The sequence below is a fragment of the Phlebotomus papatasi genome, chromosome 1 (assembly GCF_024763615.1).
Source record: "Phlebotomus papatasi isolate M1 chromosome 1, Ppap_2.1, whole genome shotgun sequence".
In the NCBI taxonomy this organism is placed as follows: domain Eukaryota; kingdom Metazoa; phylum Arthropoda; class Insecta; order Diptera; family Psychodidae; genus Phlebotomus; species Phlebotomus papatasi.
This window is the reverse complement of record NC_077222.1, coordinates 31,995,819-32,023,555: the sequence shown is the minus strand read 5'-3', so window position 1 is coordinate 32,023,555 and position 27,737 is coordinate 31,995,819. Positions and strand designations below refer to the sequence as shown.

Here is a 27,737-nt window from a genome sequence, read left to right as displayed (position 1 = left end):
AGTTTATCCAGATACTTTGTAGCGTTCGCATCATGAATAAATTAATTGTGATCCTCTAAACGGGTGAATTATGTGTGTGAAGATCTTACTATAAATTCCACATTCAAACATCAATGGTGAATTAATTTATCTTTGTGCTTAACATTCGTCAAATTCCGCGGATCGTATGCGATCGCAAAGATATAGCTTTATATCAAATGGACGTGGGATCTATTAGCCTGAGTCAAACCAATTACCCTATCAAACTTAAATTGTGATCATTTTCATCAGCATTTTCTTTATCTTGTGAGTGCTTCTCTCGTCAGATCAAACGCCCGATCTGCATTTTTATTCTTCATCTCCCATTTATTATTATATTTATTCTATTACCTTAATAGTTAGGCTTATGGAAAATTTGCGATATTTTTGTTCATCTCTGTGTTGCAAAAATATACAAGTGACAGATTCATGATCACGAGAAAATGGGGATCTTCACCGTGATCTTTAGTTGATTTTTCACCACAATAATCTGTGTCAATTCCATAAATTTCACAATTTATTTTTGTGTATTTTTTTTTCTCTAGCAAGTGTTCGCGATCTTCAAGCAATTCTCAAGTGATCGCGATCAATTATTTCTCAATGTATGCCTAGTCTTGTACCTGCAAAAATAGCGCTGTATGATGTCATTTTCACCAAATAGAAATTTCATGAATAATTATCGATCTACTCATACAAAGTCTCTCATTGAAGCCTTTGTGTTTCTTAAGAATGTGCAGAAAGCTAAATATTTTTTTGGAGGGAAATTCTCTCTCAAGACGCATTTCATTACCCAGCCACATGTTGGACACAAGTGAGATGTTTTTGAAATGAGAAAAAGGGCACATATTGTAGGGCAAGGGAAGGACTGCATTTCATTGAAATAAAGTCTCAAATTTCTCAAACACTCCTTGAAAGAAAAATAGGAAAAATAAGGATATTTCTCTTCAAGGTATGGCCAAGTGAGTAACGCTTTGCGGAATGCTTGGGTTCGTTAATAAATTGCAAATGCTTTGAAAATTTAATGATTTTTGTTTCTGTATCCGATCTTGAGCCAAATGGAATGAGATATCGACTCCTGGACTTTAGTGACCCTCCACTAATCTCTTGACGTTAGTTTTCCCTTTCATACAACGCAATACTTTTTTTTGCTTACTTAAAAACGGATCTAATGATTGAATTTACGGTTATGATTTGGGGGTGGTCTAGACCCTTATTTCGTCCATAGGCATCAATGACCGAAAAATTTACTTTTTTTTTAATTTTACAAAATCAAAATTAAATCACTCATTAGAGCTTATTTTGTCAATCTTTCTGTTGAATATTAGTAAAAATAGTTGAAGGCTTTTGAAGTTATCAACCCTATCATATCGATCCTATGTGAATCCGTAATCAATCAGTAATTGAATTTGAATAGATAATGAAATTGATATTACATTTAAGTAATTTTTGCATGGTTTTCTGAAAATATGAATTACTCATTCCCAATAGGTCCGGTATAGATCCAAAACTAGTGGGAAAGTAAAATTCGAGCAGGGTTCTGTAGCATGAGTTCGAACATTCCGTAAAACTGGGATCGTTAAATCTTTAATTTTGTAGAAGAAAGTTGTTTGGTTCATTGGACCACACGCATGAAATTCAGCCAAGGTTTCAGCGTTCTGAGAAGTCTTTTTTGTTACTATTAGTTCATAAATGATTTGAATGAACTTTCAAGGTACTTGACGACCTGTCGATTACCGGTTTGTTACCATTCGATAACCAGTTGCATCTTCGTCAACCCATTATTTTTTTCAAGCAAATTTTACGAGTTTTTGATTAAAAATATCTTATCTCAAGAATTAATCAGGGTCTTACAAAAAATAGCCTATACTTAAACACCCTTATAGATTCTAATCATCCACAAGAATTGATTTTTATCGATTCAAAATATTCCAAAGAAATTATTTTTCCCAAAATACCCATATTTTCCATAGGTACTCAGATTCACAAAATATGCGAAAGAGTTAAGGACCAGAAAGTCACCGATGACCCAAATACAAAGATCAAGGTTCTTGATTATGTAAAAGCACTAAATATAATCAGAATAATTGTTTTCGTTTTTGGGTAACTGTAACTGATGATTCACTAGCAATTAATAAAATACTAACTTGTCTTACCGTGCTATCACACTAGGATTTTTTCAATTTGTAAATTCAATTTAATTTTCCAAATGAATTGTTCCTATGCGTTATTTTGCATTAAAAATAATTTAAATTAATAGATTTTTATTTATTTATTGATATAAACTAATACTTTGCCCAACAAAACATTTTTAAACATGCTAAAATAGCACAAATGTGGTTGCTCAATTAAATTTGAATTCAGCAAATTAAAATGTTGAAATTACTCATTAATTTCAATTTTATTGCAGTTAAACAAGTAGCCTTTTGAAGAATATTGTTCATATTAAATTTATTTACTCGTAATTTATATTATTTGTGGCCAAGAAATAAGATAAGTACGGTGATTAGTGATAAACTTGTACGCGAGCAAAACTTCAGAATCGGGAATAATTTGCTGAGTTCCTTCAAAGCAATTCTAAGGAAATTGTTGTGTCAAGAAATCGTAGTTGGGATGACTTTATACAGATTTTCAACAAAACTGTATAATGCCGGCTTCAGACTGGAGGTTTAGCCCAGTTCCCGAAGGTCTCAAAAATCTTAATAACAAGCAATTTGATTGATCTTTCAAAATCTAATGAATCATTTGCCCTTAATATTCAATCCTAAATAACAATTTCCTAAAAAATGATGGCTGATGTAGAATTAGAGGAGTTAAGCCAGATGGCTAAGCCTTAGATCTGAAGCCCGTATAAGAGTCTATTCATGAGCTCCCTAGCCTACAAGCCTTTCTTCTGGCTTTGGGGATTATTTTGCATAACAGATAAGTGATTTATAAGACATTTTAAGTACTATCACATATTTTGCGGAGCCATTCACAATCAAAAATCTCGCGGCACTATTTAAAATTGAGCAAATTTCTTGCAAAATGTGTCCTGACTGAGAATTTTCAAGCAAATTCTAGAAATCTTTTAATGCTAAATTGGCTAAATTGAATTTAAAATTAAATTGTGAAAATCTTAGTGTGATAGGACCGTTAGGGGAAAGTGAGGCACCTTTGAAAGTGGGGCACCTTTGAAATTGGGGTTTTTTACCTATTTTTAAATAAATTATATCACGACACGGCTCAGTTTTATTGAAAAATGGGTGAAAAATCCCAATTCCAAAGGTGCCGCATTTTCAAAGGTGCCCCATTTCCCCCTAGATCCGAAGACATTTCAGATAAATTGAAATTTCCTTGTTATTAGTTGGCCGATCAGCGCTGAATTGGTACTTAACATTTAACCTCAGAAAAACCACTAAATGGAACGATTGAAGTCTCAAGGTCATTGGCATGTATAAACAAGATATTTTGAAATTAATTTTTATTTTCTCACACGAAGAAATAATTATTAAATATTATTTGTTTGAATATAACACAAAACGTATCAGAAATTAGCAATATTAATTTATACAGTAGAGTCTCTCAAATCTGAATCTCTCAAATTCGAACGCCGGCGCCGTTTGGATTCAAAATGTCAATTGTGAGGTTATGTTAGAAAGTTCGTATTCTTGGTGAACGAAAATCATATTTATGTGCTTCTTCCTGAATGTTTACATACATTATGGTCGTGTAAAATGAAAATGAAGTATGTTACCACTAAAACTTGCGAGAAAGTACTGGAATTTGATTCAAAGTACAATTTAATCTCACACAAATTTCGTTAGTTTTGAAAAAAATCGTTCGAATTTGGGAGGTGAGAAATGTCAAAAATACCCCCCGAGCGTTCGAATTTAGGAGACTCTACTGTAGATTCAATTTAGAAACATGAATAAAACCGTGTTATAATTTTCAAGATCCTCAATCCGTACCGTTACTGTCAAATTCTTGTTGTTTTCTTTGGTATAAAATTAGGAAAACATTCCTATTTTCATTAAAGTATTTATCAGTTTAATTTAAACATTAATCTCAAGTAAAGGACAAGAAGTAAAGGACAGGTAGAGGTCATACTGTGGATTATGACCCATTCCGGGTTTTGGCTATTGGAATTTCGACCCATTCGAAATAATTGCTTTCGGTATATTCTCGTTCAGGATTTTGGCTTTTGGGATTTTGACAGGGATCCATAAGGCGAACCTATGGTATAGATATAAGAAACTATATTATACTATTTGACTTCTACGATTGTAAATATAAGGGTAGTATTTATCGAGAACTTTATGGAATATATCGCTCTCTCTGTGAGTTCGAGCAAATAAAAAGATGCAACATTCGGGTAATCTTTGAGGCAATAAAATCATTGCTATAAAGAATGATCTGAAGAATGTAGAAAACATGGAATTTTTCTTCCTCATCAGTATTCAGTGCGAATTTTGCATGAATTCCAGCCGATCGAGACTCTTGTTCGCAATGTCCGAAAGATTTTAAAGCTGCGATTGCATAATTTTTTTTCGGTCTGCTGCAACACAATTCTCAAAACAGTTAAAATGATCAAGAAAGAAAAAAGAACTCTTGTAGGCAATAAAATATTCTAAAGAGAGTAGATTCATTGCACCCTAAATTCTCTGGGTGTATCATTTATAGGCATGTGTAGTGAAAAGTCCAAAATTAGAATTCTACCGAAACTCACCGGGTAGATTGTAAAGGCAGAGATGAAGAAAAGAAACCTCCAATTCAACTCCTTCATTTTCTCATATGCACGTTTTTCATCTTCAATGAAAAATATACAACACTTTCCATTATGAAAATAAATGAGTCGCTTTAACTCACTTGGCCATAACACATATTCCTCGGCTCGTGCCATCGTGAAAATATGCGCAAAGAAAGAATAGCTTTTCCATTTTTAAATGATCCCCTCATGCTGAAAACTCCGCTGCGTGAGCACAGGAACTAGAAAATAGAATGCGAAGAGAACCCATGAGAATATCGAGAATATCTATAGAGTGAAGCCTTTCCCCTTAAACATCATCCTCGTCGATCGCGATCTTGCCTACGATTAGCAATTTTACACAATGACCTGACTCTTGTAAACACTAAAGGCTTTTCATTTTCAAAACTATCCGTTCAATGAACCATTAATGAATTTACATCTGACGCATGCAGATTTCCATATAGCACATTCCCGGAGAAAATGCTTCTTCTGCTATTGCATACAATAAATATGAGAGAGCAATAAAATTGAGCACTAAAATTTCCTTTTCATTTTGGAACAATGCTGGCAGATATTTTGAAAATCTCAGCACGGTGCAGCATTTTCCGGCGGAAGTTATTGTGAGGCCAATTATAAGGAATCCAGAGACTTTCTCACATCCATCGGTAGTCAGTCAGAAATGTCTGTGGGTAAGTTATAAATGTTTTTTTTTTCAACAGATTGGTTTGACACCCTCGCCTAGTCCCTTCAAAAGGAATTAAATTTCACTGAAAATTTCACATAAGTTTCATTTGAGAGCTATCTAGACTTAAATAATCGTAGACGCAGGGTAAATTTATAGTGAAAGTGAAGCAATAGAACTCATAACCGAAATATTATATTAATATTTGATAGATATTATATTAATGAAGTGAAAGAAATAATGGTCAGTTGGCAGGAATTTCTTATTTATTTGGTAGGAAATATAATATTCATGATAATAGATGAATAGTTTCTTATTGTTTAGATATGTTTATTTACTGGAACTCGTTGTTTTAAACTCACATACAACACTCTTGAAATAAAGAAGACAACTGTAGAAAAAGAATTATGATTAAATGACTAATATTTTATAGAATAAGAAAGGATTCAGTTCAATTGATATTTTCTTTCTTCTATTTTATGGCATCTACACACTAGAAGCAATTTTCATTAAAAATTATCCTTTAAAAAAGTTACTTTTCTGCCTACAATTACAGAAATTATCTTTGAAAAAGATTTTTTATTTAATTGCTCTTAAGTGTATAGAGGGCTTTAAGGACTCTGGTAAATGAATAATAAGAAATTGATCACTTAATTAATTGGAAATATAAATTCTGATTTTTTTACTCATCTAGATTAAATTATGTAGATTTTAAAGATAAAGAGATGGCAAATTTCATGAAATTTCACCGTAGTCTCCATCTACAATAGGCGGAAAAACGTGAAATTTTATGAAATTTGCCATCTATAAAGTCTATCAAGTAATTTTATTATAATATATTACAATTAAAACACAAGGCTGTAACACTATTGAAAATATATAGCATATCATTTTAAGCATTTGAAGCTCCATTCAAATAACTTCTTTACCGTTTTTTGAAATATAATAATGGAAAATATTTTTTTGAGAATATTCAATTTTAGTTGCGGCTCTTAAGAATCTTCCTTTTACATTTAGGGTAGAATCACATTGACAGTAAAATGCTCACCGTCACCGTCAAACCCTCACCGTATTTCGTTAATTTACGCATTTTCATTGCAATTCTTACACAAATTTTTCATTACCGTATTACCTTATCTCATACTCGGTGGCCCAAGGTGAAAATAGTATAAGAAAATTAAATAAATAAAACGATAATGCGATAAACGGTGAACAAAGAAAACTGTAGGATTTTTTTGCTACAGTTTTTCGTACAGTTTTTTTGCTCACCGTTTATCGCATTTTCGTTTTATTTCTTCAGTTTTCTTATATTATTTTCACCTAGTGGCACCGAGTATGAGGTAATGTAACACGGTAATTGAGAATTTGCGTAAAAATTGCAATTAAAATGCGTAAATTAACGAAATACGGTGAAGGTTTGACAGTGAGCATTTTACTGTCATATGTGATTCTGCCCTTAAAAACGAAAATTTACTGTTTAAGATTGTTTTTCTTGTAAAACAAAAAGGTAATATAAAGTGCCATCGATAACAAAAAAAGCAAAATAATAAATTTTCGTAACCAGTGCATTTTTTTCATAAACCCTTTAATGCATATGGATGATTACCTTACAGAAATCATAACACTTGGTACTAATTACAAAAAGTTATTTAATAATATGATTAATATGTTTTTTAGAAGTCAAGGATCAAGTTTTACTGTATTTTTTCAATATTAAGTAGGGAGAGGTGGGGTTACTTTGAGCCAGTGGGGCTACGTTGACATTAATTTTTTCGTATATTTCCAAAAGAAATTGGGTTTTTTTTGCAAAAATATTGTGGAATTAAATAAAATAATTGTAAGCCCTAGCGTAAATGTCCTAATTCAAAACCATTTCCAGACGCTTTAACTTTGACAGAAGATTCAACGCATTAAGTTCATATTTTTTTCTGAAGAGAATTACATAAATTTGCTCTTTGACTCTTCTAGAATGTTACTGTTTAGTGAAAATTCTTGAGATTAATTTGAAAACTTCTTAAATACAAGAAAAATACGCGAGTGTAAAATGCTTCTATTGGAAGCAAATTAATCCAAATGGAGACAAGGGAAAGTTTCTAATTGAAGACAAACAGTGTAAGTGAAACCGCGACGAGAGGCTTCCAAAACCTTGCTGAGTTGCTCTTGAGTGCAGGATTTGTTCTTATTCCTGGTCTTTTCTTCTTTCCCCTTTAAAACAATAAGAAAATCTCTCTAGAGAAATCGTATTTCCGGGGTTTTCTATTGAAGCATTTCCAGACATTTAAAAAAAAACCTTTTTGTTCACGAAATAGGTAATTATTTCATTTAGAAACTTCACGTACCGTTAACAATAAAGATTAGCACTTCGTTCAACTAAAATTAGCCAGAAATATAACATAAATGTTAAACAAAACGAATAAACAACAGTCACTTTATTGTGTTTTTCATTGGAAAACATGGTCGATCTATGAAAAATTCAATGGTAAAAAGGTACATTTTTAAATTTTCTGAGAATTTAATAAATTAAAATTTGTGAATATGAATGGATTTTCGCTTTATTTCGTGCAAAATTAACTAAGTAATGAAACTGAGATATAGAAAATATATAAATATAGTAATTTAGTACTGTATTTATCATGAAAACAGTGACGTTTCCATTTGGAATAGCGAAAAATTTCCATTTGGAGCAGGTTTTGAATTAGCTTGATTTACCCTATAACATCTTTTAAATATATGCAGAAAAATCGTATATCAATGTAACCTCCTAGCTAAAAAATTGCCCGACCTCCCTTATTTATATTTGAAAAATCATCTGTTCATAAGACCAATTTTGTTTATTTTATCTACATATTTAAAAAAAGACTAATAGGGTGGAGTCTACACTTATGGATGTTATACACTTATGGACAGCGTGAAAAAATCTTAAGTTCTTACGTAAAACAGATTTCGAAAAGTTATAAAATTATTAGTTTATGATGTAATTAACAATTTTTTTGACTTTTCGAAATCTGTTTAATGTAATAACTTAAGATTTTTGTGTTGTCCATAAGTGTGTATAACATCCATAAGTGTAGACTCCACTCTACCTATACTTTAATAAGAATTAAGTAATGTACTTCTTCCGGAGCTAGGGGATCAAGCTTTATGCTGCTATCGATGTATAGAGATAAGTGGGATACCTTTGAATTGAGGCTCCTTTAAAATAGAGCTTTTTACTCGAACTTTTTGCAATGTTTTGGGTGATTTACAAATCGGTTTAAATCAGTTGTGAACCGGTAAACTGTAAATTATGCAAAAGTACTTTTGAGGTATAGCATAGAAGTCACGAGTTCGAGCTATTCGCAAGGCCTGTGATGCTTTATTACCTCTTTGAACAAAATTATTCCAAAATTTTGTAATTTAATTTTAAACATCCTTGTTGAGTTTGACTTAAAATCGAACCCTACACTGGTAAAAATAAAAGAGTCAAATTGACCCTTTTCAAAAGGATGGATCGTATTTGACCCTTTGAAAGGTTCACTTTTGTATCTCTTGAAATTTAGTATGCACATTTATCACGAATAATCATGTTTTATTGTAAACTTATTACTGATATCATATTTCTCTCATCTGAGCGAACACCAAAGATCACTTTTTCATTGTTTTTTTATTCGTTTATTCCGGAATTAAATAGATGTCAAAACCGTGACCCTTTCGAAGGGTACCTGGTGACCCTTTCAAAGAGTAAAATATGATCCATCCTTTGGAAAAGGGTCAATTTGACCCTTTTATTTTTACCAGTGTATCTAAACCAATGGACAAAGATTTAATTAAATTGCACAAAAATAGTAACGTTAAGTAACTAAGATGTTCCTTGTTAATAAATTTACTACATTTTAGTTACTTGATGTAGCAATGACGTCATATTGAAGATATTCCGGCAAAGGTCCGATAATTCCATAAATAAGTAATAATAACCTCACTATAACGTTCTAATGTCATTCAGTAAACCCTGTATTACATAAGAATGTTTTTGGTAATCTGAAATTTTCGTTTGTTAATTCTACATTATATTGTAAATTTGAAAACTGTTCTCAAATATACCGAAATATTGATATCTTAAAATTTAAATGCAATAGAAATTTGTGAAAGAAATAATTCCCATTCTAAGATTTTAAAACAGTCATAAAATATGCTACAAGCGTTCCGATCGTCCCATAAAAGCCTGGGAATTTTTGAGAAAAGGTGTTGAAAATGAAAACTTCTATGAATATTTTAAATATTTCTAATTAAGACATTTCGAAACATTCATATATCCCCTATAAACGGAAGTAATTTCGTAAATAGGCCAATTTTGAGGATAACTTCAGAAAATTTCTGAGATACCTCGAGTCAGGTGTTCAGCGAAATTAATGCTGAAGTTTTACGTTAGTGTCGGAAATGATGTGATTATTTTTTTGATGGACTTCTTGTCTGTTTATCCAATCCACCCTCGATGGAGGTCGACAAATGTGATTTCACTGACGCGTGCTCTTTGCCGCTGCATCGGGAAGGGCTCCAAAGAACCCAGCAAAAAAAAAACGATGAGTGAGAGAATGATGGAAATAAAATAAACAAGAGAATAAACAGGAAAAAGGGACATCTGTTAAACAGATTTATGGAGGACTTACAATATGATTTCCACATAAATATCACACGAACAGGGCAGATTTCGAAATACTATAGTCCTCTTCGGGGTGTGTTTGTCTATTTACATTTCCAAGTGATAATACGTTCTAGATCTCCATGGCATGATAGAAAAAAACAGAGACTCAGGGAGATTATTTTCTCTGTGAGTCCCTTTAAGCCTGGAATAATCCGTGTCAAGGCTCTTTTGGTGTTACAAGGAAGAGATCCAATTTATCCTTTTTATCTTCACTCTGGGTAATCACTGGACCAAATTCTCAATTGGATTTATTTTTTGGGGCGGATAATTAAGCAAATAAATAACTTTATGGTAGTCACGCCACTTTCAACATAAAGAGGGTTAAATTTCATTCAATTTAATGTGAATAATTAATTTCTATTTCACTACAAAGACGGGTTCTAAGGACAACACAAGCAGATTAGGATTTCTTTTTATCATTGAAAAATTGCAAACTTTCATGTTTTAAAAGTAATTGTTGATAAAAATTGTTTTTTTTTTTAAAGTTCAAGAGTTAATTATTTTTTTCACACATTTTCTGGAATTCAGAAATTTGCTACATATGCTACCCATAAACTTTTCGTATAGTAGAATCTTTCAACGTAATCCTAAATATTTTATTCAAAACCAGAATTGCTAGAACTGAACTGAATTTTAAATTCTATTTTCCAATTTATTTGTTTACTTATTTTTTAATTTTCGGCTTTATCCTAATTAGTTTTCAAATGCTTAAAGTATTTTTAATCATATAGATATTTAATTGATATACAGAATGATTTTTAATCAATTTCCTAATACCATTTTGTAATTATCAACGTCTACATTTCGTCAGTTAAATCAGCATTTGTCGTAACTTCCTTTTGACAGCTTTTCAGGAGACGATATTTTCAGTTCAGCTTCATTTTTCTTAAAAATGAGCCCCGAATGCGATACTTTTAATTCAAAATAATGAAAGTAGCACTAATACACTGTAAGTTAACTCGGAAAAATCTTTATAAAATGTATAGTCCCAACTTGTTGCATTCATCAACCGGGGCATTAACCAAATAAATATTCTATATTCTATATATTCTATTTTAAAGCTGAGATATTGAGATATATGTTAGAAGAAACACAATAAGATTTTTTCGTAACTTTCATCGTTTATAAAGCCGTAACTTCCAATGTATGGAGATCTTGGAAGTTATGACAATTTTCAAAAATGCATTATATCAAATTTGTTTATTCTAGTGATAATAAGCACCTTTATTTGACTTAACTAGTCAATTAAACTTTTATCCCTGTCCCTAAAAGCTTTTATTTAATAAATTTTATTGAATAAATTTTGTGCGCCGCGTCGTTTGTTTTGTTTTGAATTAATTACAGATGGGTAAGGATTTTTCTCATTTTTTTTCTCTCAAATATTGAATTAAAATGATTTAATGTTACATTATTCGCACTGTCTTTGGATATTTGGAAGAGTTTGTGAACGTTTTAATGAGAAATATTACATTTTTGCTACAAACTACAAGCGACGTAAACGAGCAAAAGAAATTACAGAAAATGCTGATTAGGGAAAATGTTGTATGAAAATTTATCGTAACTTTACCGAAAATGGTAGTTACAACAAATTCTCATAAATTCTTATTAATTAAGACAACTTACGATAATTTTTGTTTAAAATAATTTTTAATGGGCTTATAAAAGTTTCTTTTTCTCAAGTGCGTTTAATAAAAACAATTACGCTGATTTCAAATATGTATATACCTCAAAATCGCAAAAATGAAGTTACGATAAATGCTGTTTTAACTGACGATTTATATATTACAGAGTTTTGAGATGTTAATACAAATGATACACTCGTGAGGATACTCGTGTCCTGCCATCATATGATACAAATATAGTATTATACTTTTGTGTTAAATATTAAAATAAAGAGTAATTTAAGTAATTTTGCGTTTATTTTTTGAAATTTTGAAATTTGAGTATTTTTTTTTATTTTTCGAAATTTCCAAAACATTGTAAAATAAGAAAATTATTAGATAATTTTTGTTTCGTGCGGAAATGTATTGTTTTAAGATAAGAAAATGAACAGTAACAAAATTAACTATAGTTATGCCCTAGACACATTTACGACTTAAACCGGATACGGCTTAACCTAATTATAATCAAAATGATGATTTGACTAAATTCCTATCAGTTTTTCACTAATGGTCTCTACACACTAGTAGAAATTTCTTTAAAAAATGCATTTTTAAAGAAAATTTCCCTTATCCTTGTAGGCAGAAACGTAAGATTTTTTTTTAAAAAGGCCATTCTTGACGAAAATTACTTCTAGTATGTAGACACCATAACTGAGCCGATTCTTGGCCAAAAGCCGAGATAGGGCTTAGTCAGACCAAAAACAGAAATTCCCAAAAAATAAAAGTAGTTCGATCATAAATAAAAGTCCATTGCAACTTCCCTTTTCCATTTTCCCATTACCCAATGGAATTAGAATATCCCAGCGAGCACTAAATGCTAACCGATTTCAATTTAGCTGAAAATATATGTATTTTCTGCTGAGTTCCGATAACCTTAAAAGGACATTGACGGAAGATACAGTGCCATTTTCATATATTTGGTAACCTTTTTTTTTGTTCGATTCATGTTTTGCTGTTCGATTCAGCGAAAATATGCTGAAAACGCTGCTGCTTCAGCTAAATGTGCTCGCTGGGATGTAAAGGAGAATTAGAAATTTAAAATAACCAAAATAAACAAACATTTTGCTAAATTTTCAGTATTTTTTTAAAGTGTAACAAGGTATGTAGCATGGCAAAATGCTTACTAACTGAAGACAGTAATTCTTATAAACTATGTCAGATACGGCAATTGCATATTCCGTGTTGCCAGATGAAATTGGCAATATTTTATTTAAAAATCATGTTTTTATACATTTAAAATTGAAATTTTATTAAGTATGCTTTTTAATATTACTATTCAACTGTAACACTTTCATTGGCATTTTAGTAAATACAACATTTATTGATGCAAACTCTGATAAAAATATTTCCAAAATTCAAACTGTCCAAAGGGGTGACTTTACGCTACTAAAAGTCAAAACCAAGATCATATCGTCCAATTATCGAGGGTACTTTTTATATCTTGAAAGATTATCGAAATATTTCCGTTACTTATCCACCCCTTGATTGACATATCTTGTCGGATTTACAGCAGACAACATACTAAAAGATTTGGACAATTTTCGTCCAATGAATCTCTCGAGGAGACTGAAAGTGAAATTGGTTGAACAATAGTGCCAAGTATCGAGTCAATGAAACTCAATAAAAGCGCGCCAAGTGGAGGAATAAATGAATGAAATGAGGTTCCATCCAGAAGCATATTTCTCGTTGCAACGATGCGTGTAGAGTAATTGAGGATTTTCTGTCCCTATCTCTTTCCCGATCATCAATCCCAGACCCTGCTCCCTCGATTCACCAGTCCATGATGGTGAAAAAGGGAAGCCACGATGTAATTTCTGCTGCTGCCGCTCATCCAGAAATCAACAGTCAACTCTTGGAAGCATCTCTAGCATATTTATTGAAGGGGCCACATAGACACTCATTTAGTTCACTCGACAGTTTCCATCCGTTCAGATCACTTGAAGTCTTCAGTCTCATTTTTCTCCATTTCCCCGTGGTGTTGTGCATCTGTGCAAGCGATTTTCTTGTCATTTATTTGGCATTTAGTGGTGTTAAAATGTGAATTTGGTGCCAAAGACGAAGGTTTTACAGACACATTCACCAGGCAGCAAAATGAGTCTCGTATCCTTGAATACAATGAATTGTGCAATCGTCAAAGGTACGGAGAAATGCTGGGAATTTGCTAAAGAGAGTCATTGAGAAATCTCAAATTGCAAAAAAAAGGGGTTCAGATGAAATAGCATTGAAAAGAAATGCATTTTTTAGACTTTTTATTTGTGAAAGAAAGGCTTTAGATGAAAGACCTAAATGGGCTTGGAAAGGAAGATATTGTTCTATTGTTATGATTTCATTCAGGATGTCGATTATTCTTCAACAAATTTCAGTTCCTGCACTTAAACAAATAGATAAAAAATTTAAAAACATTAGTTTTTTATATGAAATTATTTATAAAAGGTAATTCGAATAGAAATGTTTAAGGATTATTAATTAGTGGGAGATTAATGGGAATGTAGTCTATTCATTATTTTGATTACAAAATTACGTTAATCTGTCTCTCGGCTTAAACTGTGGCATTAGCACTATGATAGCATTAAATTCGGTAGAACATGTTTACACTAGATCCCGGCATTATGCACATTTTCGGGACCAAAAAAAACGCGCGAAATAGCATTATGCATCGAGAAAATTTGCATACCTGCAGGGGCTTTCTTTTGAATAAATCGGCCGTAGAACGAATTTCGCGCGAAGTAAAAGTAGTTCAAACAAAAAGATTCAACTATTTAATAGAAATGCATTAACAAACAGTACTTTTTGGCCAGAGTTCTTCAATAAATGGTTAGAATATTAAAAAAAATACCTTAATAAAAGAAATTAAAGTTTTATTCTGAAAAAGTAGCAAAATGTTTTCAAATTTGCCGCGCCGCAAGGTAGTATACATTCAGGCGTATTTCAAAAATGATTTCATAAATTGACTCCCAAGGGTAGGGAAACTTGCATAATTGTATGTGCATAATTCCGTCAGGTGCATAATCCCGAAGGACTTAATGCCGGGACTGAGTGTAATTTCAACTTTATGAATTTGATGTTCTTGAATTTAAAGTCAGAATGTTTTTATAAGAAGTCTAAGATTTAATTTAGAAATTCTTGATTTTTATGTGTTTTGGATTTTTTTTTGATTTTTTATAATTGTTTACATTGTTTATCTTGAATTCTGAATTATCTTGAATTAATGTTCTGTACGTATTTTACACAATAAAATGTATCTCGACTGAAGTATACGTTTTAAATTGAAATTTAATACTTTTACACAATTTTTGTTTAAATTTCAATATCTTTTGTTGAAAATTCAATTACTTTGGTTAAAATTTACAAATTTTCTTACAATAATAGTATGAAAATGTCTAATTGGTTTATAATAAAGGTTACTACTACTTGATCTTGTGGCAAAAAAACGCATATTTGTGTTTGTACTGCTCGAATTTTACACTATAACAGCGTGAGGAGTCATAAAATAATCAAACCGTAATAAATAGCTTTTTTTGGTATTATTCCAAAAATTATAAATTACTCAACTTTGTTAAAATTTTAATGATAAACAGTGGAAAATTTTGCACAAAATATAAAATTAAAAGTCTAATTTTACCCCATAATTGTGTAAAAATTTTACACATATTTTTTTACTGTATGGCTCTTTTATCTTACTTTATCTTTCTCAAAAATAAAATGTATCGGAAAATAAATTAGAGCATTGTAGGGCTATTCCAATGAAAATAAAGAATCAAAGCTAAAAATCACAAGGGGAAATTTTTCTTCTGAACATGTTTTTTTCAATTTACATGTCTGTTTTCATGTGCTCCTGCGTTATCGACTTTTCTTTCTGTTGGTTCTTGTCACGACTGTTCTGGCAAGTCCTCGTCGTGTTCTACAACCGCCAAACAATCGAGACCGGGACTAACATAAAAAGGAATATTACGCAAAAGCTCATAAGGACAGTAATGTACTAAAAAAAATGATCAAAAGAAGAATTTCGCTTTTCATTTATATTGGAATAATACTATATTACCCACCATTTTTCAAAATTTCATGGTTTTCAAATTTTGAGGACTTGTAGCTTGCAGAGATGACTAAACACTTTTCTTTAAAACGATAATAAAAATGAAAAGAATCTTAAATATTATTTGTGAGAAAAATATCAAAAAATCTCAACTATAATAATATTATCCATCAAATATAACGTGCTCTCCATTAAAGGGTCAAAATCTTGTAAAAACATCTTATTTGAACTATATCTTAACTCATCAGTTGAAATGGTATTGCAATAAACGAAACATTAAACACATTAATTGTTAGAACAGACATCTTGCCAACACCATTTCATAACAATGTGCATAATTTAAAGAAGAAGAAAAGCTTATTAGAAACAATAATTTTCAACAAACTTCTCATTCAAGATAAAATCTGGGTTGTAATGCATATGAGAATGTGGTTAAAACTTAAAAATAAAACTTAGTACAAGTAGAAGCAGAAGGTTAGTATAAAAAGAAACGTGTAAATCCTTCCTCGTTTAAAAATAATTTTATAACTAATGTGCTGCAATTTATCAATTCATCTTAGCGATTAGTAGGGAAATTGTCGTGAATGCCTATGTCAAATGAGATGAAGAAATGCTAAACCACCTCATTTTTCATGATCTTTGCAGATAATCCCTACTACTTCAATAATGTTGGCGAATGTTCAAAAAGCCCACAATCGCCGGGCAGAGGAACCTTTTCATTCTTTCGCAAAAAGAGCAGCACATCGAAGCTCAACACGGGATCACCTTCTAAAGGAAAGGTTTTTCCAAGTTCCCAAACACCATCGTCAGATACAGTTTCCCTGGGTGGAAGTCGAAGGGGCAGCCACTGGTCGTTGAACCGCTCAAAGAGCTCAACATCTTCAAGCGTTCCTTACTCCCAGGGCGTCATCCTGGGGGAGTGTAGGCCCTGTCAGCCCAATCCCACCCACTTCCGCCATCGCCTTGGTTCCTACAATGAATCCATCTCTTACGGCGGAAGCGACGATGTCTTTCTTCCTGATCACCGTCACAAGTTAGTATCACTTCTTTTTTTTCTCGCACTTGGACCATTTTCCGGGAGAGTGAAAATTGTGTTTTCTTTCCGGTGCCAAAAATATCTCCATTGTAGCAATTTCCACACGATCGACTTTCATATCCCACGTGTGGGGGATTGTGTCACAGACGGAAGCAGTTCCTCTGGCCTCAGACGCCACTCCATTGGGACTTTCACTCAAAAGGAACGCACGAGATGCGGTTCATTTTCCGATGAGGTGAGTTTACTCATCGTTTGGTTTAGAATTAGGTCAATTTAATGAATGGTCAGTTAAATTTAGTATATTGGTTGATTTTGGTTAAATTGTGGTAAATTGTTTATTTGTTGTTCTTGAGATTCTGAGAATTAATTCCCCTCAAGATTAAATTTTTGGGTATTTCAATTAGAATTAATAATCCTTATTATTGATATTAACGGCTTTTGATTTGTATATTTATTTTAATGATGTGAGCAAGGCAAAATGTTTTCATTAATTCTGACCTGGAATTTTCATATCAAAGAAACTCTATAAATACTCAATAAATTTTGAGATATTATAGGAGATTAATAGAGTAAAGTGATATAAGTTGGACATAGTGTTACAAGTTGGACAATTCGCCGGTACAAGTTGGACATGGCTTTTTCCTTGATAAATACAGTACAAAACTTTGTTTTTAAGCACAATGAACCAAATTATAAATCTAAAGCAGTAAAAATATACAAATAAAAATGAAGTACTAAATTTATAAAGAAAAAAAGCCCCGTCCAACTTGTACCACTTTACCTTATTTTGCCTATAAATAACAATAAAAATTACTTCAAAGGTTTTACTGCTTAACAGCTCAGAAAAACAATTAAATCAATTATGTTAACCACAATTAAATAAAATACTAACCAATTAAATTTTACCTCTTCGAAATTAATATAATTGAAATAATATTTCATCGCAAATTAATTTAAAAAAATACACAATAAAATTAACCATTTAAGTCAAATAAATTGTACTTCATACAAGTATGTAAAAACGGGCAGTCGTTCCTATTGAATGTTTGGTATTTTCAAATATTAAGTTATTTTAAAATTATATATAATTTTAAAATTTCCCTGAAATGCACCATATCATAAAGGAACAATACCCTTTTATGCTTTTAATAACAAAGGGAAGTTTGTTTTTAATGCATTTTAAGCAAAGACCCTTATTGATTCCTTTTCACGGTTATTAAAGATCTATCAGAGGTTAAACTGAAGTAGAAATTCAATTTTTGAACTAATTTCAATTAGGATTTAATTAATCTTAAAGATTTCAAATTCTAAGTGTACCAAAATTTTTCATTTTTTAAATTAATTAAGTAATCTAACTTAATATTACTCTGTTTTAAATTTTAGTGCACTGTACAAATGAGCAATTATAAATAAATTTTGTCAGTAAAAAATCAAATTTGAGCAGCACTCAATTAAAACCTTAAAATCCTTAAATCGTAAAGTTATTTTTTATTCTATCTGTAACTATTTTAAATGTTAATTTTAAATTTGGACCATTTTTATAAATATTTGTTTCTTATTATTGCGCATAATTTGGTATTTCACTGACCAAATTTAATTTTCTACAGGTCAATTTAATTTTTTACTGGCCAATTGCAATTTTTACTTATCAAATTTGACTTTTGCTTGTCAATTTTATTGTATACCGAAATTAAAATTACCGATTTTACTTTTTTTATGGCTCTGGAACACCTTTTAGATCAGAAAATTTACATTCAATCAAAATTTACATCTCTTTCTTTCTCACTCGTTTTGTATATCTTCATCTGCTTCATCTCATTCTTTCGTGTTTTAAATTAGATTGAACTAAATTTAATTTGGTCTGATATTTAAAAAAAAGAAGAATGTAAAATGTTTGAGAAAGGAAGAGATGTGAATTTCGATTGCACGAAATTTTCCTGATCTAAAAAGTGTGCCGGAGCCGTTACTAATCGATTTCATTTTTTCTGACCAATTTTAATTTTTTACTCAGTAAATTTATTTTTTATGTCTCTGGAAAAATTTAATGATATCAAAATTCTCATCTCTTTCTTTCTGAAACGATTAGCATATCCTTGTCCCTTTTTTTCTATACTCTTCGTCTTCTTTTAAACATCACAACAAATTCAATTTAGTTCGATACAATTTTAAGTGCGAAAGAATTAAACAGGTTTATGCTAAACGTTTCAGAAAGAAAGAGATGTGAATTTTGATTTCATGAAATTTTTCTGATCTAAAAGGTCTATCGGAGGCATTGCTAACCAATTTTATTTTTTATTGTCCAATTTTAGTATTTACTAACTAATTTTAATTTTTTACTTGTTAATTATAATTTTCTTTTACCATTTTACCTTTTTAATGACCAATTTTATTTTTTACGGACAAATTTTGATTTTTTACTGATTTTAATTTGTCATAGCCCGGTACACCTTTTACATCAGGAAAATTTCATGAAATCACAATTCACATTCATGTTGCTCCCAAACGTTTTTCATATGTATATCATGTATATCATCTCATTCTTTCGTACCCCAAATTCAATTGAACTAAACTGAATTTGTTGTGGTGCTAAAAGAAGAAGAAGAGTGCGAAAGAGTGAGACAGACATACGCAATAAGTTTAAGAATAAAATGCAAATTTTGACTTCATGAAATTTTCCTGATTTAAAAGATGTACCGAAGCCATTATGGTTCTGGCACAACTTTTAGATCCGGAAAATGTCATGAAATCAAAATTCACATACTTTTCATTCATAAAAAAGTTTTGCATATGTCTATCTCATTCTTTCGCACTACAAATTCCATTGAGCTAAATTAAATTTATTGTGATGTTTAAAAGAAGAAGAAGAGTGCGAAAGAATGAGATAGACATATACAAAAGGAGTGAGGTAGAAAGGGATTGGAATTTCGACTTCATGAAATTTTCCTGATCTAAAAGGTGTGCCGAGCCATTATTGACCAAATTTAATTTGGTCGATCAATTTTAGTTTTTTATTAACGAATGTAAATCGTGTTCTTCATTTGCGATTTTTTATTAATTACTTTCCGAGATAAAGTTTATTAGCTATGAATTCTTGATTTTTTAGGTTCCAAAAATGCCAGCTCCAAAACCACCTACATCCAGTAACCAGAGCCCTTCAGAACGTTCCACCTTGCGAAAGGGTAAGTCTGTGATTATATCTTTAAATGCATGTTATTGCCTTCGTTACCACAAATGCCTTATCATTTGTAACAATTTAATTCCATAACAAGATGCTGTGAATTCAAGAAGCAAATTGATGATAATGGGACGTCTTTAAGTGTTTCCTTCTTGACAAAGACTCAAAGTTTCTGCTTGCGATAAAAATTTGCGCAATAAACTTCCAGGGAGAGAGAGAAGTTGATATAGTCAGCATTTATCAATATTTTGTGTGGCGTAGAAAATTTAATGATTAAATACTCAATTTTCATGTAATACTTTTAAAGACACAATCTAATGATTTGGCGCCAATTGTTCTACGCCCACGGAATTTCAATGCAATTGGGAAACTTTTGGTGTGGGTATTGACATCCTTTTGCAGCAAATCAACAACTTTTGTATTGAGTAATGGTAATTATTGTTTCTCCGGGTTCGATTAAATTAATTGTGACCTCTGGGAGAGACACTCTTTCCGGGCATAATTGACTGAAAGTGTTGAAAGAAGGGGCGAAATTTTCAGTCCCTCCTGAAAATTTGTCCACAATAAATAATTATGGCACGTACACTATTGGATTTGAATGTTTATTTCCTTTCCTTCCTCTTGGACTTTCTGTGTACTCTTTCACCTTTCCCACTTGCTGATCGAAAAGGTGGAAAGAGTTAAAAGACTGTTGAAGAGAGATAGAATGGACTCATGATGCACATCACACAACATTTCCTCTTTTTTTCTAACTTGGTAATATACTTATTGTGCCTAAGATGGTTGTTTGTCTAATGTAATTATCATATTGAGTCTCCTTACAATTTTTTTCTGAGGTTCTTTTATATAGTCACTGCTATTGTAAAGCCTCTACTTTTAGTAAACCATTTTCTATTTACCTCATATCGTGGCAGATATTCATAGGGCACAAGTTTGTATATCAACCCTTATTCCGAATAATCATGCAAAATCGGTTTAGCTGGTCGAAATATTAAAATATTTTCTAGAATTTAACATAATTTTCGATACAAGAAAATTTAATACAGGACAGATTTAATCGACAAGGCACTATTCCTGAATACATCGAACCTTGCCTAATTATTTAAAATACCTGAAAATGTCTGATTAAAGGAAAATGGTGCATAGTATATGATTAATTGGTAATACGTATTGATGATATAATTTCGCTCCTTGGAAATTACAAGGGGCCAACTCACTTTTTGGCGATTTTGAGGTTTTAATGCACTCAGACAGAGAATTTAATAAAATTTCAGATGATATGAGTCAATTAGAAAAGTTTTTCAAAATTTTACTCTTTATGATTGCTTGCGCGGTTTTGTTTGAAGTCAAGGGGCACAAAATAGATTTATCGTTCAAATTTTTGTGAAACAAGGGACTAACTCAAGCAAGTTGATCCCGTGTCATTCTCATTTCATAAAAATTTGCGCATCATTTAGAATGACAAAGAGCTAACTCATAAAAAAACATATTTTGAAAGGTAAAAATATGTATGTTTCGATGTTTATAATAATGCTCATACAAATAGAAAAGAATTAAATTATTTTTATTAATATACTTAATTGAGATAACTATTTATACAAAGTTGACTCTTTCATGCCGTCTCATGAAAAATGGCTCAGATAGAGTTGGCCCCTTGTAATTTCCAAGGAGTGATTTGTAATTTTAATTATACAACCGCCATATTGACATTAAATTCATTTATTTATTTATTATTATTATTAAATAAAAAACTGAGACATCCCTTTCTCAATAATATTCTATTCGATTAATTAAAAACTTAAAGGGCTTTAAAAAAATCAAATTTCAATCCATCAAAGTTATGAATTAATTCAAGTAGAAGTCTAGGAGAAATAAATGAAAATTTATATCAGGACTGTAAAATTTACAATCTAGATTTTGAATTCTACAAATCTGTTAGTAAAATTAGCGCTTCAGGCAATTGTTTCACTGGTAAAAATAAAAGGATCAAATTGAGCCTTTTGCAAAGGATGGATCAAATTAAACATGTTCTGTTATGATAAATGTGCATTCAGAGTTCAAAATTTGATCCATCCTTTCAAAAGGATAAAATTTGAATCAATTTGATCCTTTTATTTTTACTAGTGTTCCTATAACACACAAAAGATAGTAAAATTCTAAAGCGAATGCATACATTCCACAATTTCCTATTTTCTAGTACTAAACTCGTCCTTAAGTGAAATTTCTACCAGGCATGTATAATTTTTGTATTATAAGGAACGATCATTTATACGATCTTGCTATACTCGGTGTAAAATAGGTGCTAAAAATGGGTCCCGGTCAAAATCCCGAAAGCCAAAATCCCGAAAGCCGAAATCCAGAAAGTCAAAAACCCGAAAAGGCCAACAAGGCCTAAATCCTAATAGCCAAAATCCCGAATTCTTCAAAGTGTAATAGTTATTTCAACGATTGTACTCGCGTGTTCAAAATCTTCGAAATGAGCAAACTTCTATATTTAAAAATAAGATCGATTTATAGGTTTGGTCTGTAATTAGAGAACTGAGAATATGCGAATATGCAGATATAAAGAAATAAACTTGAAATTAAATTATTGATGATAGAATTCACAAGAACACACTATGAACTATGTCCAAATGTTCAAAAGCTTTAAAAAAGAAATTTTGAAATATAGAAAATTTCCTAAAGATTTTTATAAATACATTTTTTTATTTAAGGTTTCGTACACCTACATTCAGATACCTAACACCTGTAGTTCCTTATTTGATTAATCAAATAAGAATTTTTTTCGCTTTTAGTACCTTATAGATATTGTTGATTCCATTCTAAAGCACTATCGCAATCGTAAATCCGTTGACATATTTTCAAGAGACTTTTTTTTCAAAATTATGAAGAATGTACGTTTAGACAGGATGCACTGTGCACTATAATCCCGAGTTCCAAAGCAGATGTACATGTACTACATATTGTAAATTGGGTCCCGGTCAAAATCCCGAAAGCCAAAATTCCGAACGCCAAACTTGCCGAATTCTTGAAAGTGTCAGCAACTCCCTCGATTACATCCGCGCTTGCTGGAGGCAAAGGGAAATTTTCTGTGGCTTGGTAAATTATTTTATACATTATCCTCCATATAATTTCATTCCTTTCAGAATTTTGAACACTCGGGATTTTGCCATTCGGGATTTTGGATGCCTCCGTGTAAATTATCTTAGATCTGTAAGCATAGAGTACAATCGGGTAATTTGGAATAGGATCTGAATTGGAATTTTGAGATTTCCTTACAGTTGCAGATGGCTAAAGAGAAATAGACGATTCCGAAGAAATACAGATACAGAACAATGGACCGACGGTGGATGATAATATTATTTTTTTACGACAGAATATCCTGACGTTTCATTTGGATTGCACTCAATAACACTGCCGCTCACCGGATGGACATTCTGTCCTAAGAAAATAATACAAAGAAGTACAAGCCTTGCACTAGAGAAAGATCTTAAAAGTTCCAATTTAGGTTCAATTCCTACACTGAGAAAAATCCGAAAAAGTTAAAATAACATTCCGGAAATGTTAATTTTACCCTGCAGTATTGATCCGAAATCGGTGTAAATATTATGCTTTCTCAGTGTATTAGGGGTTAAAGTTACACTTTTTCATATTATTTTTTACCCTTGAAAAGGTCTAAAATTAGCATTAAAAAATATTGATATATTTTTACACCTAAAAAGTGTTAAAGTTATGAGGAAAAAAAGTTAGTAGCACCCACGTTTTTTTCTCAGTGTATTTACCCAATTGTACCCTACTCCTATGGATTTTTTGGACATGTTTTTAATGTTGGCCAGAAATAAATAAATTATCATTAATAAATGTTCCAAACTGTTATCAATCAGTTATAATTGTTTTCTAAAAAGGGTCTTCTGAAAAAAGTTACATGATTTTCCTTAGTTGTTCTATGCTCTTTAGCACATTAAGAAAAAATTGTACTATTCCTTCAATAGACTAAAAACCCAATTAAGAACGTTCCAAAACGAGGTCGTGTTTTAAAATTTGCCAAGTGGTTTTAGATGATTGCTACTTCATTTAACGTTGGTTTACAAATATAATTTCTAGTAAGAGAATCACAAGACATATAAGCTAATTCAAGCTTATAATTGCATTTATCACTCTTCAGCTAAGCCCCCTCCAAAACCACAAACAATTGAAAATCACACACCCTTGTGTCCAAAGGAACAAAAACACTTGTCAGCTTCTCTTGACTTCAAGACACCTCCATCGAGACTCCCTCGGCGTCCACCAGGTAGACAAAACATTGAGGTGCAAGACACAAATCGAGGAAGGTGTTGCTATCCCATAGACACTGGGATTAGCCAGAGAAGAAGAAAAAAAGATTCCCTCAACACGCTCATAAAATATTAATTTGTCACCCAATCTTCAATTCACTTTTGACTCTCGGGCAGAATTAACAAATCCGCTGTGGACGTCTTACCGATTGTTTGTTTTCTTTTGCTGTGAATAGTGCTTCGTGTGCCAACAGATTAGTTTCAATTGCAATTCGGAATATTTGTGGTACGCTGAATGACTATTCCTTTATTTATAAAACATTTATTACGTTTTTTGCTCAATGAGTGATTTATTTTAATTTTTGTGAGGTCTTTATTCTTTAGTTTTTCTTATTAATTGCCTTAAGGGACTCATATAGGACAAAAGAATTTTTTTAAGGATTCAAATTTGAATTCAAATGATTTTAACTGTCTTTCATAATTATGAATAATTTTCTTTTTACAAATCCTTTACAGACCCATCATTTTGAAGGTTTATTCAATAAAATCTTCCCAAATACCAATTTAAATCAATCAATTTAAGTGTGATTTGGAAAAGAACCATTACTTGACGTGAATTTGGTGAATAAGTGAAATGCAAGAAAGATCTCTTTATCAAATTGACTCTTTCCCTCTTAGGAAATGTTAATGAAAAATCTCAAGTGTCTCTTACTTAGGAATTAATTAATCCTTGTATTTTATTTCTGTGATGTGCATTCGAAGAGCTAAAAATGTGATTCCTCTTGAGGAAATTCAGAAGGGAATACACCAAGAAAGTTGCCTTCTTTTACATCTTCTCACATGAATCAACGTGCAATTGAAGTGAGTGGAATTAATGTGAATGAAAGTGGAAAGTGTATGCATCTTCCATCATTGAGAAGTTTATTCGGCTCTTTTTTTTGGAAAGGGAATTTTTTCTAAAAATATACCCCGACAGGCGCACCAATAGGCATTAAAATTGTCAAGAATGAAGCACATTGCATATCTTTTACTGAATTTCAAGGCACTTAAATGGCTCAAGAATGGTGCAAATTGAGGAGGGATCCAGATGTGCAAATGGTAATCGTGTGTTTTTGCTGGAATAATTTTGAGCAACTTTTGAGAAAAAAAAATAACCAAAGACTCTGTTCAGAGGAAGACGAAAACGGAAAAGGGGCACAGTATCACCCTCACAGTTGTACAAAACTTAAATTAGAAACATCATAAATTAGAAGAGAAAAAAAGAAGAAAAAGTGTCAGAATAAAATATAATTTTGTATTCACCAAACACTCTCTATGGATTTTTCGTTGGACGAAGGCGCAAAATGCATCCCATTGAAATTTGGACTTGTTCAGCATTCAATGGATAAAATTTATGTCAGTAGCTTTATGAATTTAATCCATTCATTTTGATCAAATGAATAAATTCACGTGTCGAGAATTTGCCATTTTCTGAATACAAAGTTTCTGATATGGTTCTTCGTTTAGAAGAGATTTTTTTTGGTTCATTGAATGTCAAAATGGCACAAAAGAATTAAATTATTACAGACTATAAAAATCAATGATTAATATTTCTATTTTTTGAATTAAAAAAAAATATACAGTAAAAAAATCCACGGACTTTGCGAGACCAGAGGATGGCGAGGAGTGTATTGTCAGAAAATTGAGGGAATGGTGATTGCATAAGTTCATAAACGATTTCCATTTATCATGTGGTTCAATTTAGATTAAATTACCAAATTATTTTTGTATAGACTAGATTATCGTATTTTGTATCCTCTACAAAATGCAATGAACCAACAATTCTATGCCACATGATTATAATTTATCGTAAGGTATATTTTAATCAAACTTTTAAATTTTTTTCAAAATAATTGTAAAAAGAAATAGAATATGAATTAAATTTCATGTTCATCATAATATATGACCATCGCTGTTATATTGAAAACGTTCTCAAGAGCAAAACAATCGAAAGATTCTATTCCATTATGTTCTCAATCTGTTTCGTGATAATACATCGAAGGTTTCGTTAAAATATTCCTTATTTTTTACGAGACAGATAATGTGCCTATTAAATTCTCACAGTATAGGGTGAGTGTGCCAAATTTCGGCATAGTTGCATGCAAGCGCCAAGGTCTCAAGTTTTAACTGCAATATTATTAATACAAAATTGATAAATTTTTATTACTTCTTTTTAAGGAGCGTTGCTTGGAATCTTGTAGACAGTTTATTGTCTTTATTTACTCTAAAATAATTCTTAATACATTTTAATATAAATAAAAATGTTGACATAGCTTTGGTGCCTTATTTCGGCCACCTTCATTCTCATAGTTCTTTGCCCATCGGGAATTCTTCAAATGTCTTTTTTCATCATCTTGTTCGTGGAATCTGTATTTTTTGTTATTCTTTTGCACTGTATAATCTCTAGAGGTCTAGAGTATTTAAAAACCAAAAATTCATGAAAATTCGAGGAACAAAAAATATGGCCGGAATTGCAAGCTAGCCGGAATTTGGCACACTTACCCTAAATCTTTAAAATGGTCGGTTTTGCTTAGTCAAAGGGTTCGTTGTTTTTTTTTGTATATTTAAAAATAAGAAATTTTGTTAGATAATTTTCGCAATTATTAGGCTTGTGCAGTAAATGATCGAAAAGATTAAAAAAAACATAGGCAAATAAATGATAAAAAGCAATAAGGGAACCTTTAAAACAGAGTTTTTTTCTTTTATTTTTAAACCATAATGTCATAGTGTTATGAGTCTTATCATATTGCAGCTTCCAAATTCATTTGTGGAGCTAAATCATATCATGATACGGTGGAGTCTATACTTATGGATGTTATACACTTATGAACAGTGTGCAAAAATCTTAAGTTGTTACATGAAATAAATTTCGAATATTCAAAAAAAAATTGTAAATCACTTCACAAACTAATTATTTATGTCTTTTCGAAAAGTAAGAACTTAAGATTTTTGCATGCTGTCCATAAGTGTATAACATCTATAAGTGGAGACTCCACCCTATGATCCATTTCCATCTGAAAATATGAGAAAAAGGCCAAATTTTAAAGGTGATCCAATTCAAAGGTGCCCCACTTCCCTTCTTATTATTACACTTTACTTTTTATTAAATGCTAGTACAACATTCCAAAGAGGAACTAGGCTTTCCCGGAAGGCAATTTTAAGACATGCGGTATTATTTTTTCTTATGCGGGATGAGGGTGTCATTCGCTAAATTACCCTACCTCCCCTATTGCCCTGTTTTACATTACTTCTATTACAAATTTGGTAACTAATGATCGAACTATAATGCCTAAAATATCTGTTACATCCTAAACATCTTTTTCTTAGGAAACTGGATCAACTTTTTATATTCTTTTTTATACATATTCAAAACCTAATTAAAAAAAACAATTTTTTTATGATAGATTAGTAA

General features: G+C 31.3%; 1 protein-coding gene across 4 annotated transcripts in view; it reads left to right on the top strand.

Moving 5' to 3' along the window:
- LOC129798835 (phosphoinositide 3-kinase adapter protein 1) overlaps positions 1–27,737 on the top strand; it is a 39,215-nt gene continuing 11,478 nt past the window's right edge. Inside the window, exons 1-5 of one of the 4 annotated variants that reach the window (XM_055842226.1) lie at positions 1–116; positions 5,316–5,433; positions 16,447–16,834; positions 16,931–17,072; positions 19,941–20,016. In XM_055842226.1, coding sequence (XP_055698201.1) covers positions 5,424–5,433; positions 16,447–16,834; positions 16,931–17,072; positions 19,941–20,016 — 616 coding nt within the window. In that variant the 5' untranslated portion in view covers positions 1–116; positions 5,316–5,423. Of the gene's footprint in view, positions 117–137; positions 286–580; positions 978–5,315; positions 5,434–13,676; positions 13,906–16,446; positions 16,835–16,930; positions 17,073–19,940; positions 20,017–27,737 lie in introns of those variants that run through there. The other 3 variants (XM_055842228.1, XM_055842227.1, XM_055842225.1) reach the window with 3 other exon arrangements.